The following is a 13,187-nucleotide window of genomic DNA, read 5'->3' on the forward strand; positions in this document are numbered from 1 at the left end:
CAGGAGGGCCTCCTTATTCTATGAAGAGTAAGGAGAGGACTTTTGCCAAAACCAAATTGAAGAGCTTCATCTGAGGCTGTGGGACTTCCCAGTGTCAGTTCCACTGTGGATGTATGACCCTCATCTATCCTGGGAGCCCAGGACATTTGGGCATGTCTGGGCTTGTCAAGACAGGAACTTGACCATGTCTCCATGCGGCCTTAGCAAGGAAGGATTTGCCTCTCTGGGGAAGGAATCGTCACCAGCCATTGTGGGTGATCAATGAATCCATAGGGAACATCTCATCATTTTCCCCTTGGGGTTGGGGCCACGGAGAGAGACTGAACTGAGGTGTGCCCAGGCTGGAGTGGGGGATACAAGGAAGGCTTGTGCTCAACGGAGGCCCCGGGGGCAGGGCTGCTTCAACAGAGCCCCCAACAGGATGGGGAGAGGCATGGAGGCCTAGATCACCGGCTTGGGGGAATTTGGCTTTGCCTATGGAGTGCTAGCCCTGGAAAGCTGCTGATCTGGGTGCAGATATCCAACACAGATACCCTGCTGTTGTGCCCACACCGGAACCTCTTAGAAAAAGGAAAATGGAGTTTGAAATGGGACCAGAGCTGGAGCCCAGGCTGGTTCCCAGGCCAGGGCCCCGCAGAAGGGGATGCGTGTGGTAAGATGAGCTTTCTTTCAATGCTCAGGAAGCATTTTGTAAAAAAGAAAAACAGTTTAGATGGGAAGTATGCTCTCCACTTCACCCCAGGCCCACCTCTCCCAGTTGCCTCCTATTTGCCCCTTCAATCCTATCTGGCCCCGGAAAGCACTTGACTTTGAATCCCCGAGGGACCCCAGGTGAGCCTTCGAATGGGACACATTCCAGCACCTGCAGGGGCCCTACACTGTGTTGGCTTCGAATTGGAGGACACTTTGAGAAGGGAGGTGTTATAGTGTGACTTCTTTTGTACCATGATTCTTCCTCATCTTGTGTGAAACTCATAGGATTTAACCTCAGTAATTCGAGATGGAGTCACAGTGGCCAATGTGAACTTCCATATTAGCTGTTGTGAACTGTCCAGTACAGGACTGCAAGTGTCTGAGTGTCATAAATTAATAGTGTTGCTTAAGGGACTTCCCTGGCGGTCCAGTGGTTAAGACTGCATTTCCACTGCAGGGGGCATGGCTTCCATCCCTGGTTGGGAACTAAGATCCCACATGCCGCCTGGTGTAGCCAAAAAAAAAAAAAAAAAAAAAAAATTAACAGTGTTTATTTATTTGGCTGCACTGGGTCTTAGTTTTGGCACGTGGGATCTTCGTTGCTGCGTGCAGTGGCATGCAGGATCTAGTTCCCTGACCAGGGATCGAACCCGGGGTCCCTGCATTGGGAGCGTGGAGTATTAACCGCTGGACCACCAGGGAAGTCCCAGTAGTTTTGCTTTAGATAAGGAATTTGTTTGGTTCCTCAGGAAGACTCTACTGGCACAGAGACTGATAGAGACAAGATTCTTTGGGGCATAACTGTTACACCCTACAGGCAGATCCTTTAAAACGAGACCACAAGACTGAGCAACTTGAAGGCTCTTTGCTGGAGGACTCCACGCTGCTGAGAGCTGTTCCAGATGGATGCTCTGTTGGAGCAGAAGGCGACTTCCCACTCACATTTGTCATGAGATTCTGGTTCAGCTGGACCAAAGCCCGCCGCTCACTCGTGCTGAGACGTGACCTTCCCAGTCTTCTCCTTGGAATTGTTTGTTACCCCCTTTTCTATTTTTCCCACTAACCTGTGTTGTGTGCAATAAACCAAGTGACTCGTGAATTGGATACTGGTTGTGGTTTTTGGTTTTTTTTAAATGTTTATTTATTTATTTGCTGTATCAGGTCTTAGTTGCAGTGCGCGGGCTCTAGAGTACCCAGGCTCATTAGTTGCGGCACAGGCTTAGTTGTCCTGCAGCATGTGGGATCTTAGTTCCCTGAGCAGGGATCGAACCGGCATCCCCAGCATTGCAAGACCAATTCTTAACCACTGGACCACCAGGGAAGTCCCATGGTTACGTTTTGTATATCCCCAGTCCTGTGATTCTAACCTGGTCTTACCGCTGGATCTTGCAGCAAAACGGGGGTGTTTGGGAGATGAAAGTAGGTTGTCAGAGCCCTGGCTCTGCAGTGACTGCCCAGGGTTTGAATCTTGGCTCTGCCACAAGATGCCTCTGCACCATCTCACTGAGAGATGCTATCATCAGGTAGGTGCTATCATCATCCCCACTCCACAGAGGAGAAAAACTGAGGCTCAGGTGAACTCACCCGAGGTAGTCCAGGTAAGGTTGCCAGAGAAAATACAGGACGCCCAATGACACTGGAATTTCATATTTCTAATATAATTATTGGTTGTTGCTGAAATTCCAATATAAGTGGGCATCCTGTATTTTACTTGCTAAACCTAGCAACCCTACCAAGCTTGAAACCCGGGGCTGCCTGAGCCTAAAACCCCGTTTAATTACCGTCCCGCACCGCCCCCCTCCCCGCCCCCCGCCGCCCGACTTCATAAATGGAGAAACTCCAGTCCGGACGACAAGAGAGCCACGGCACATTGGCTCCGACACCCTCTAGCCCTTTCCTAGGCGGACCGCCCAACCCACCTCCGCAGGAGCTTGGGAGACGTGCGGGAGGGCAGAAGAGGGAAGACGCTGGAGCTCAGACTCCGCCCCCAGCTGCCGAGGCCCGGCCCCCACTCCCGGAGGCCTCACCGCCACTGCCAGCCGCGTACTTCCCACCCACGCCGCGCAAGCCGCGCTCGTAAGCCCCGCCGCCGCCGTTCAGCCCCGCCCCCAGCGCCCCTGTCTCCTCCCCGTCCCGGCAAACCCCGCCCCTGCCGCCGGCAGCGACGGCCCTTTCAGTTTCTAGTCTCCAGAAGCTGCGGCGACGGCACCGCCTCCGCCCAGGTTCTCCGGCTTCCTGCCCGGCTCGTCCGGCCCGCGGGTCATGGAGCTCGGAGCTGCGGATCGGGAGCAGCCGGCGCGTCCCAACCTGTCCTCCAGGTTAGCGCCTGGCCGGGTGAGCGGGTGGTGGAATCTGGGAGTGGGGTCGAAATCCCTTGTGCTGTCCCGCCCCAGGCCTCTCCATTAGTGAGGTAGGAGAGATGGGATGGGAGTCGAGGCTCCAGGCTCCTGATTCTGTCCAACCCAGAGTCGAGGGATGACCTTGAGCCGAGGGCTCTCGTCTGCCTCTCCTTCCCCATCTGTGCAATGGGGACTGGGTTGGCTGGAGGTTTCCCAAGGGTCACTGATTCCAGCTCCTTTAGGATGGGGACAGCGCTTCCCCGTGTTTGGAGACTTTAAGGCGTTTGATTCCCAGAAGCCATCTGCCCTGACCCCGGCCTGTACCCTCCCCTGCCTCAGTTTCCCTGGGCAGTTTCCTCAGAGGCCTGGGACCCAGCTCTGAGTGTCTGGGTTTTGGCAGGTCCCCGGCTCCCATCCCTTCCCAGCCTGATCCCTGGAGGCAGCAGCCACCCGGCTGCTGAGCGGCAGTGACAGCATGAAGGCTCCGGTAAGTGGCGGAAGGAGGAAGGCTCACAGGGGACTTGGAGGTGGCTTCTGGCACGGCAGCCTCAGTAGCCTCTCCCACCCCAGGGCTGACTGTCACTTCCGACTTCACTGCTCCTGAGCTGAGGAGAAGGCCAGACTGGCCTCAAAGGCCAGCCCTGATCTGGCAGGCTGTGTGGCCCCAGGCAAGTGGCATTCCATCTCTGGTTTCCGGGCCTTGCCCCTCTTCCTTGTAGAATGGAGATCATAGCACTACCTCCTGTGAGCATCCGAGGTCACCAGGTGAGGCATCTGTCTACCTGGGAGCGGGATATGCTGTGAAAGTTCAGTTTAGCTGCTCTTGATTTTATTCAGGAGCCCCTAGTGAGAGCCTTGGACGTTGTGGGAAGTCAGCCACGGCTGCCTGGATCAAGGTCTCTGGGTCCCTTGTGGGCAGGAGACCAGGTGCCAGGCACAGCCTGAGGCCTCAGGGGCTGAACCCCCTCCTCCGCACAGCTGGCCACACAGAGATTTATTTTTAGAAGCTGAAGTGGCTTGTGGGCAGAATAGCGAGGGCCTCTGGCAGGATATGCCTGGGGGAGCTGGGGGGCTGCTTTTTCACCTCTGGTTTTCACAGAGCCCCAGCCCGCCACTCAGTGGTTTCTGAGGGGTGGCAGAGGGACCTGGGCCTTGGGTAGGCTGGGAGAAAGTTAGCACCCAGAGAGACACAGGTGGTGACCAAGGTGGCACAATGGCATGTCCGGGTTGTGTCCCCCACTAGGCGACTCTGCCTGGAAGGCTTGGTGGGGGGTACTCATTAAGTCTGCCCGCCGGGCAGTGGGCCAGGAGGGCTTCCTGGTTCAGGTGGCCTTTGGCACGTGGTTTCTGGAGGCAGGAGCCTCTGGGCTGCAGCTCTCAGTTGTTGAAACCATTCGTTGAATCATGCTGCCCTCACACCCCTTTCTACCATCCCTTTCCTCAGCCGGTCTGCTGACCCAAATCGCGATCATCAGCTAGGTGGATGGCCACTGAGCCAGCTGGGGGAGGGGATGGGCTATGGGCATGCAGACAGCCTCATCCCAGGGTCTGAAGGGGGCTGGTTGCCCTTCTGATGGGCCACTCTCCTGTCCTCACGTGCACAGCACTTCAGGGTAGTGCTTTGGCCACTGACCTCACAGTAAGTTCACGCTGTGGGCATTATCTATTTCAAAGAGGAAGCAGGCCCAGAGAGGTGGAGAGTTATACCCAAGGCTGCACAGTACACCTCAGCTTCCGGTTAAGAGCACGGTTTCTGGTTTTGAGGCCCCACCCTGCTACTTTCGTACTGTGTGGCCTTGAGCTACCCATCTCACCCCAAGGTGTTTCCCTTATCCTAGAATATAGGAATAATAATAGGGCTCATCTCAGGGTCATGTGCTCTGAGCCTGGCAGCCCAGAGGAAGGCCTGGTTAACAGAGATGGTGGCCTCTGCTGATGTTCTGGGAACTACTGAGCTGGGGTTTGGACCCATGAGGCTGGGGTACAGCACCCCTGCAGAAGCTTCTAGGAGCCCCAGCGACCCCCACTCCCACCCCATGACGACTGTCTCCCCAGGGTCGGCTCCTCCTCATCATCCTGTGCTCCTTGGGCTTTTCCGTTGCCTACATCCTGCTGTGCTGCTGGGCCTGCCTGCCCTTCTGCCTGGCCTCCTGCCTGGACTCCCACCTCTCTATCAACTCCAGGCCCACTGTGCGAGGGCCCCAGCACTTCAGTGGCTACAGCAGCGTGCCAGATGGCAAGGTGAGTTGGCTGGGCAACATGTGGGGGGCAGGCCCGGCCAAGGCTACCAGGGTGCCCCCAACTCTCTGGGGTTGTGAGAAATGGGCTCATGTCAGGCCAGCCTGGACCCTGGGCTTGGCTCCTGTCCACTAGCTGACCTGTCACTTTACCTCTCTGAGCCTCAAGTTCTAAGAGGAAATGTCTTTTTTTTTTTTTTTGGCCGCACCGCGCATCTTGCAGGATCTTATTTCCCCGACCGGGGATTGAACGCGGGCCATGGCAGTGAACGTGCCGAGCTCTAACCATTGGACCATCAGGGAATTCCCACATGTCTTTTTTTTTTTTACTTCAACAAATAATTGCCTGGCTGCTCTCAGCTGGGTGCTGGGGATAAAAAAAGGTGAATCAGACAGGGTGGCCCCCTGGAACTCCCAGCCCAGCGAGGGGAGCCAGACATCATCACATCACGGTCATGCGTGCACCTTTAGGTTGACCTGTCTACGCACAATCCGTTTGTTCAGCAAGTGTGTATTTGGTGCCTTGGATGTGTCCTGCCTTGTGCTGATTGCTGCTGGGGATACAGATGACACAGATAAAAGTCATATCAGCCCCAGAGCTCTCCCTCTGGGGGAGACAGGGACAGTGGGGCCCGGGGGTGACGAGGCAGCTGAGGCCCCTTGCCCCACGGCACACACCTCCCCATGCTTGCTCTGCTGGGCGAGGTTTGGAGCACTTTACCCCCTTCACCCTGATTTCAGCGGCCCCATCTGGTATGTCTCTCAAAGGCATCCCCCAACGACACCTGGTGCAGGAAGCTCCCAGTTCGGAGTTTGACAGCTCTCTGAACGTTGGTCAGAGGGAGGCGTGCTCAGGGACCCTGGCTTGGAGGAGACCAATTTCAGACCTTCACCCCTCTGAGTCACAGTTGCCTTATCTGTAAAAGGCTGTCATTACAGTTCCTACCTCGGTAGGGTCACTGTGCAGGTCCAAGTGGATGATTCATGGACAGTGTTTAGAACGGGTGCTGTGTAAATCTTTGATCAAGATGCAAAAACAGGGCTTCCCTGGTGGGAAGTGGTTGAGAGTGGTTGAGAGTCCACCTGCCGATGCAGGGGACGTGGGTTCGTGCCCCGGTCCGGGAGGATCCCACATGCCGCGGAGCGGCTGGGCCCGTGAGCCATGGCCGCTGAGCCTGCGCGTCCGGAGCCTGTGCTCCGCAATGGGAGAGGCCACAACAGCGAGAGGCCCGTGTACCGCAAAACGACAACAACAACAAAAAAAGATGCAAAAACAGCTGGGGTCGGGGGGACAAATTAAAGCGCCGTACAGGTTTGGCCAGGTGGGCTGGGTGGACGCTGTCCCAGCTCCACGGTCATGGCCAGTGTTCATTTCAGATGCTCAGAGCTCATGGTGACATGGGCCCAGGGTGGCCAGATCCTCTGAATTTTTTTGTTGTTGTTGTTTGTTTGTTTTTTATTTATTTTTGGCTGCGTTGGGTCTTTGTTGCTGCGCGCGGGCTTTCTCTAGTTGTGACGAGCGGGGTCTACTCTTCGTTGCGGTGCGCGGGCTTCTCACTGCGGTGGCTTCTCTTGTTGCGGAGCACGGGCTCTAGGCGGGCGGGCTTCAGTAGTTGCAGCACGTGGGCTCTGTAGTTGTGGCTTGCAGGCCCTAGAGCGCAGGCTCAGTAGTTGTGGCACACGGGCTTAGTTGCTCCGTGGCACGTGGGATCTTCCCGGACCAGGAATTGAACCTGTGTCTCCTGCATTGGCAGGTGGATTCATAGCCACTGCACCACCAGGCAAGTCCCCCAAGTTTGTTAACAGAGCATGAAATCTAAGTTTGGAATGTCAAAAGGGCTGATTTTTATAAATTAAGTATTAATTGTCTTAAAGACCCTGTGTAGGACAAGCAGAACACCTCCTGGGGCTGATGGTGACCTTGGATCTGACCAGACCCCAGTTGTCAGGTCAGGCTCAAACTGAGGGCAGAATAAGGAAGTCTTGTTTATTGCTGGGGCGTGGAAACTGGGGCTACGAGTTCTTAAATCAACATTATGTCAGACATGAAATGTCCCTGAGTGGGCTACAACACTGTGTCTTTTATTGACTAGAATCCATGTTCCCATATCCTTTACACGCCTCCATAAACCTGGTTCCCCCAGGAGGGAATGGAGGCCTGGGGTAGGCAGCAAGTCCTTTGCTGGGAGCCCTGACCCCTGACACCCAGTGAATGTTTGCAGGCTTGTTGGCTCAGCTTCCGCCTCTTGGGGGATAATGAGGTGAGGGTTGGACCCTTACTGTGCCCTTGGTCTGTGCTGATCACTCTCCAGGCATTTTTAATTGAATCCTTCCTTACAGCCTGGTCCAGTAGATGCTATTTTCATCCCCATTTTACAGATGAGGGAATTGAGGCTCAGAGAGGCAAAGTGACTTGCCTAAGCCCACACAGCTAGGAAGGGGCAGAGCCAGGATTGAGGCTCAGAACCAGAGGTTCCCAATGTTGTCGTGGGCACTAAAGACTGCTTTTACTTATAAACTGGAACAATGAGAATGGGACTGGGGCAGAGGAGGGAGTGACCTAAGAGTGATTCCGAAGAGCTGAGGTTCATATTTACCTAACAAACACATACGTGACACCCAGTCTGTGCCAGGCACTGCTCTGAGTGCTTTATAAATATTTGCTTATGTAACCTTAATGAGGAATTGCAATGTAGGGCCCCTTAGGGCCTCAGCAGTAAAGACCAGGGTCAGGAATGTGGCTGATGAGGAAGCATGAAGATTCCCTGAACACAGAATCTTAGCTCTGCCACTTGTCATCGGTCTGACCTTGAGAAGGTCACTCCAGCTGCCCAGCCTCGGTTTCCTCATCTGCATAATGGGTTGATAAAGGGACTTACATCCCTTTACTGATACATCTTACTGATATAGATGTCAAGTGTGGTCAGGGGGTGTTCCTGGGTGGAGTAGCAGGCAGGTGGAAGCTGTGTGCCCAGGACTTTCTTTTTTTTTTTAAAGAATTGTTTTAGTTTTCATTCTTTTTTTATATAAATTTATTTTATTTCATTTATTTTTGGCTGTGTTGGGTCTTCGTTGCTTCGAGCAGGCTTTCTCTAGTTGCAGTGAGCAGGGCCTGCTTTTTGTTGCGGTGCATGGGCTTCTCAGTGCAGTGGCTTCTCCTGTTGCGGAGCACGGGCTCTTGGCGCGTGGGCTTCGGCAGTTGTGGCTCACGGGCTCTAGAGCACAGGCTCAGCAGTTGTGGCACGTGGGCTTAGTGGCTCCGCGGCATGTGGGATCTTCCCGGACCAGGGCTCGAACCCATGTCCCCCGCATTGGCAGGCAGATTCTTCATCACTGAGCCACCAGGGAAGCCCCCCAGGACTTTCTTTCTCTCTACCTCCCCCTGCAGCCGCTGGTCCGAGAGCCGTGCCGCAGCTGTGCCGTGGTATCCAGCTCGGGCCAGATGCTGGGCTCGGGCCTGGGTGCCAAGATCGATGGTGCTGAGTGTGTGCTGCGCATGAACCAGGCGCCCACTGTGGGCTTCGAGGCGGACGTGGGCCGGCGCAGCACCCTGCGGGTCATCTCCCACACGAGCGTGCCGCTGCTGCTGCGGAACTACTCGCACTACTTCCAGCAGGCCCGTGACACCGTCTACGTGGTGTGGGGCCAGGGGAGACACATGGACCGGGCGCTGGGCGGCCGCACCTACCACATGCTGCTGCAGCTCACCAGGGTGTACCCGGGCCTGCAGGTGTACACCTTCACCGAGCGCATGATGGCCTACTGCGACCAGGTCTTCCAGGACGAGACGGGCAAGAACCGGTGAGCCAGGGGCCTGCCTGCTGGGGTCTCCCTGGCGGCTGGGGACCTGCCTTCTCCAGCAGCCTCTGGTCCATCGAGGGTCTGCTCTGTCAGGTGCTGGGGCTCAGCAGTGGTACAGGCGGACGTGGTCCTGCCCTCTGATGGGGGCTGGGAATCAGAGGGCTGTCATTCATCGAGTTCTCTTAGAGATGAAGAATTCCAAATGGTGGTAAGGGGCGTTCGGCCTCGCCAGCACGCGTTGTGGGGTGACTGGTGTGGGCCCACGTCAGGGAGCTCTTCTCTCTGGAGGGGGTGCTCTGAGACCTGAACTGGTCTTTGACGTCCCTTCCTGATAAGGAAAGCAACAGTGACAGTTCTAACAGCCCTTTTCACGCACCAGGTGCTGCCCTCAAGATCTCATTCTACCACACGCCTAAAAGAGCGCCCCGACTCCTGTGGCCCCCTCCTCCACGCACGGGCTCCTCCCTGCCACCTCCCCACCTCAGAAAATACGGCTGCCAGCCTCCAGTTTTTCAGACAAACACTTGGGCTTTGCCCTTGACTCCCCTTGTTTCATCACCCGCCACGTACGATGGGCTCTCGAATCTCCTTCCGTGCCCACGGGTGCCACCTTGACCTAAGCCACCATCCCCTCCTGCTCTCGCAGCACCCCCTGCAGTCTGAGCTCCAACTGCCCTAGGGAATTCATCCCATCAGTCACCTGCCCTCACCTTACAGCAGCTTCGCATAACGGGGAGAGTAGAGTCCAGACTCCCACCTCCTTCCTCCCCTGGCCTACAAGCCCCGCATGATCTGGCCCCTGCCTGCTTCTGTGACCTCATCCTCCTTCGCTTACCCTGTTCCAGCCACCCTGGCCGTCTGGGCCTCCTCAGACATCCACGCTGCTCTCACCTGCAGTCCCGTGCACGTGCCGTTCCTTCCCCCAGGTCCTCCCACAAATGACTGTTTGCTTCCAGATGTGGATGGAGTGTCATGTTGATCCCAAATGAAGGAGCATCTGCCACCTGACATCCTTCATCCCATTCTTTTGTTTCTTCCCAGCAGTTCTCTCCCAGCTGCCCACTCCCTTGAGAATGTTAGCAATGGGCGGGGCCGGTTCAGGCCAGCACAGGGCTTGGGAGGTGTTCAGTTTGAATGACTGAATCACCCCACAACCCCTCGGTAGAGGTGGAGGTGAGTGGCCCCCGGCTGGGAGAGTAACCAGTGCTGGTGCTTTGAGAGAGTCGAGGCCTGGGGTAGCCACACAGTTCCTTGCTCTGAGTTGGGTGTTGGGCCTGGAGGAGGAGCTAGGCTGAAAGTGTTCCCTCTCCATAGCCACCCATAATTATCCCCATTTCACGGATGGGTCACTGAGGCTCAGAGAAGTTCACGAGCAAACCTGATGACGCAGAACAGATTCAAATGGAAGACCATTTGACTCCAGACGACCCTCTTCCCCACTTTCAACGACGGTGCTCTGCTGCCTCCTGCTGTCTCCCCAAGCTTGGTCCCTTAGCTGTGGGCGGGATGTGATCAGGGCTGCCGCACCACCGCTGGGAGAGGGGTGGTTTGCTCAAGTCCTCTGTGGGTGGGAAGAGTTGAACGGACCCGGCTTTGCACCCCACCCCCACCTGTTGCCCATTGCTGGCCTTGGGCTGGGGCTGCCCCGTCCTTAGGCACCCCCAGAACCCACTGTGGGCGTCAAGGTGAGAGGCCCTCGGCTGGGAGGGGAACCAGTGCTGTGCCTTGAGAGAGCTGAGGCTGGGGCCACCCTGCTCCCAGATGAGTTGGGGTCGCGGCTGGCTGACTGCTTCCCTCCCTCTGCCAGGAGGCAGTCAGGCTCCTTTCTCAGCACCGGCTGGTTCACCATGATTCTCGCCCTGGAGCTGTGTGAGGAGATCGTGGTCTATGGAATGGTCAGCGACAGCTACTGCAGGTCAGGCTAGCCAGGCGCCGGGCGGGAGGGCACCATGCGTGGGCCCTGTCCATGCTGGAGGGTGCGTGGGCTTCCCGATGGGTGGCCGAGGCACAGGGTGGGAAGGAGCTCGGCCTCTGGAACAGGTTGGATACCAGCCTCCGCTCTGCCTGTGTGGCCTTTGGGCCTGGCCGCCACCTCCCAGAGCCTCTATTTTCTCATGTCCAAGAGAGAAAATAATCACACTTTCCTCAGAAGGTTATGGAAAGGTTTAGAGAATAATCTACCAAAGTGCCTACCACAGCATCAGGGCTGATGGTGTCAGTGATCTATTACACCTAAGTTCTGACTTGTGATATTATATAGCTCAACGTTATCATAACTAACATGACTAATTGAACTGAAAGGGTTCCACGTCTTCACCCTCTGTTCTTCTTGGAACTTTGCTGAGCACGTGGGTGAGATGGTAGTAGCCCGTGTGCCCTCTGCCATGGCACCTTGCCAGACAGCCAGTGAGTAGCTGGGTGTGCAGGGCTGGCAGCTCCATGCTGCGGGGAACGAGGGCTCCCTCACCAAGAGCCCAGCACCAGGCGCTTTGCATATTTTGACCTGTGCTTTCAGCCGAGAAGGTAGGTAACCACCATCCCCATTTTACAGATGGGTTATTGAAGCTCACGGCGTACGTCTCTGGCCTAGAGTCAGCCAGCTTGCAAGAGGCAGAGCCAGGGCTTGAACCCTGGCCTTTGGGATCCTCAGGGGCTGCCCTTTTCCTCCTTTGTTCTGGCCTCCCCTGGGACCAAGCATGGGGCTCTGTGGCCTGTAGTACCTGGCGAGAGGGGGTCCGGCAGGTGGCAGGGTCTGGTGGGAGGCAGGCGAGCTCTGGTGCCTCACGCTCATCCCTGCTCCCCACCCACAGGGAGGAGAGCCGCCCCTCGGTGCCTTACCACTACTTCGAGAAGGGCCGGCTGGACGAGTGTCAGATGTACCTGGCACACGAGCGGGCACCCCGCAGCGCTCACCGCTTCATCACCGAGAAGGCTGTGTTCTCCCGCTGGGCCAAGAAGAGGCCCATTGTGTTCGCCCACCCGTCCTGGAGGACCCAGTAGCCCCCTCGCCCAGCCAGCCACGACGCCTTCACCAGGCCTCTGTTCCGACCACACTCCACCAGAAACATTTAATTTATGGATCCTGCCTCCTGTCGTGTGCCGAGCAGACCGAAGTTCTCTTCCTGCCCTACCCTGGGGACACCTGGGCCATCTCAGGCCTCTAGACTTACGGGGAGAAGAGGAGGGCCGTGGTGACCTTTGCACCCTCCTCCCTACCCCTGCTCCCTGAGTAATCTGAGTCGGATTCGTCCCACCTCTGAGTCTGTCCGGTGGCCTTTGCTCCCGGGGCTGGCGACCCCCCTATTCACCAGCACCATGAATTTCAACTGAGCACCAGCCCTGGCCCTTCCTCTCTGCACTCCCTCTCCACCTGCCTTTGGTGCCACACTTCCCAGGCTTGTCGCCCTAGTCAGGGCAACCCAGAACTTGGGGTTTGTTGGGCGAAGGGGCCTTTGAACTGTGACTGCCAGGGCCACCTCTGGAGTGTATGGGTAAACATGTTTTCTGGAAGCCTGTCCTGGCTGTTGTCACGTGTCTGGGGGTGGGGATCGGGGCTCCTCTCGCCACCACAATGCCATGACCTGTTGTCTTGGGGGCAGACCTACAGCCGGCTGGGCTTCTGGCCATTTAATGTGCCTGCATGTTTCCTCCCCAGGAACCTACCCGCTTCCCCACCAGGTCAGGGAGTCTAACCCCATGACTGCACTTGACCCAGGGAACACCCCAGCTCAGAGGCTTCCATGGGATCCCCACCCTGTACCCAGTGGGAGGAGAGTCAGTGTGGGAGGAAATTCTTCCATGTCATGTTGCCTTCCTGGTCCAGGGTCAGATTCCACTGGCCTTGCCAGTTAAATTCCCAGTTAACTCTGGGGTTGGTTACACTGCTAGAAAGGAAGGAGGGCAGGCTTGGGGCTTTCCTTCTCTGAGTATCAGTTTGGTCACCTGTAAAGTGGAAAAGCACATCCACCAGTGAACAGGTAGCAAGGGTGTACAGCCACGCTGGGGTGGGTTAGAGTTAGAGCCCATTTTACAGGTGAGATGAAGCTGCCTGGCTGAGTCAGTGTGCGATCCAAGGTCTGAGAGCTGCGCCTGAGCGTCTGGGCCCTGCACCAGGGGG

General features: G+C 56.5%; 1 protein-coding gene across 5 annotated transcripts; it reads left to right on the forward strand.

Moving 5' to 3' along the window:
- The first annotated feature begins 2,872 nt into the window (after nucleotides 1-2,872).
- On the forward strand, nucleotides 2,873-12,585 carry ST6GALNAC4 (ST6 N-acetylgalactosaminide alpha-2,6-sialyltransferase 4). 5 transcript variants are annotated; one of them, XM_067743213.1, is made up of 6 exons: nucleotides 2,873-3,011; nucleotides 3,433-3,519; nucleotides 5,088-5,273; nucleotides 8,658-9,070; nucleotides 10,878-10,985; nucleotides 11,881-12,585. In XM_067743213.1, exons 2-6 carry the CDS (start codon nucleotides 3,508-3,510, stop codon nucleotides 12,068-12,070), a joined length of 909 nt encoding a protein of 302 aa, XP_067599314.1. In that variant the 5' UTR covers nucleotides 2,873-3,011; nucleotides 3,433-3,507; the 3' UTR covers nucleotides 12,071-12,585. The 5 variants fall into 5 exon arrangements, with proteins under 5 accessions (XP_067599314.1, XP_067599315.1, XP_067599316.1 ...); XM_067743214.1 differs by having other exon boundaries at nucleotides 2,893-3,027; XM_067743215.1 differs by lacking the exon at nucleotides 10,878-10,985 and adding an exon at nucleotides 3,603-3,797 and having other exon boundaries at nucleotides 2,997-3,011.
- The last annotated feature ends 602 nt before the right edge of the window (nucleotides 12,586-13,187 follow it).

This window comes from Pseudorca crassidens, chromosome 7 (genome assembly GCF_039906515.1).
Source record: "Pseudorca crassidens isolate mPseCra1 chromosome 7, mPseCra1.hap1, whole genome shotgun sequence".
In the NCBI taxonomy this organism is placed as follows: Eukaryota; Metazoa; Chordata; class Mammalia; order Artiodactyla; family Delphinidae; genus Pseudorca; species Pseudorca crassidens.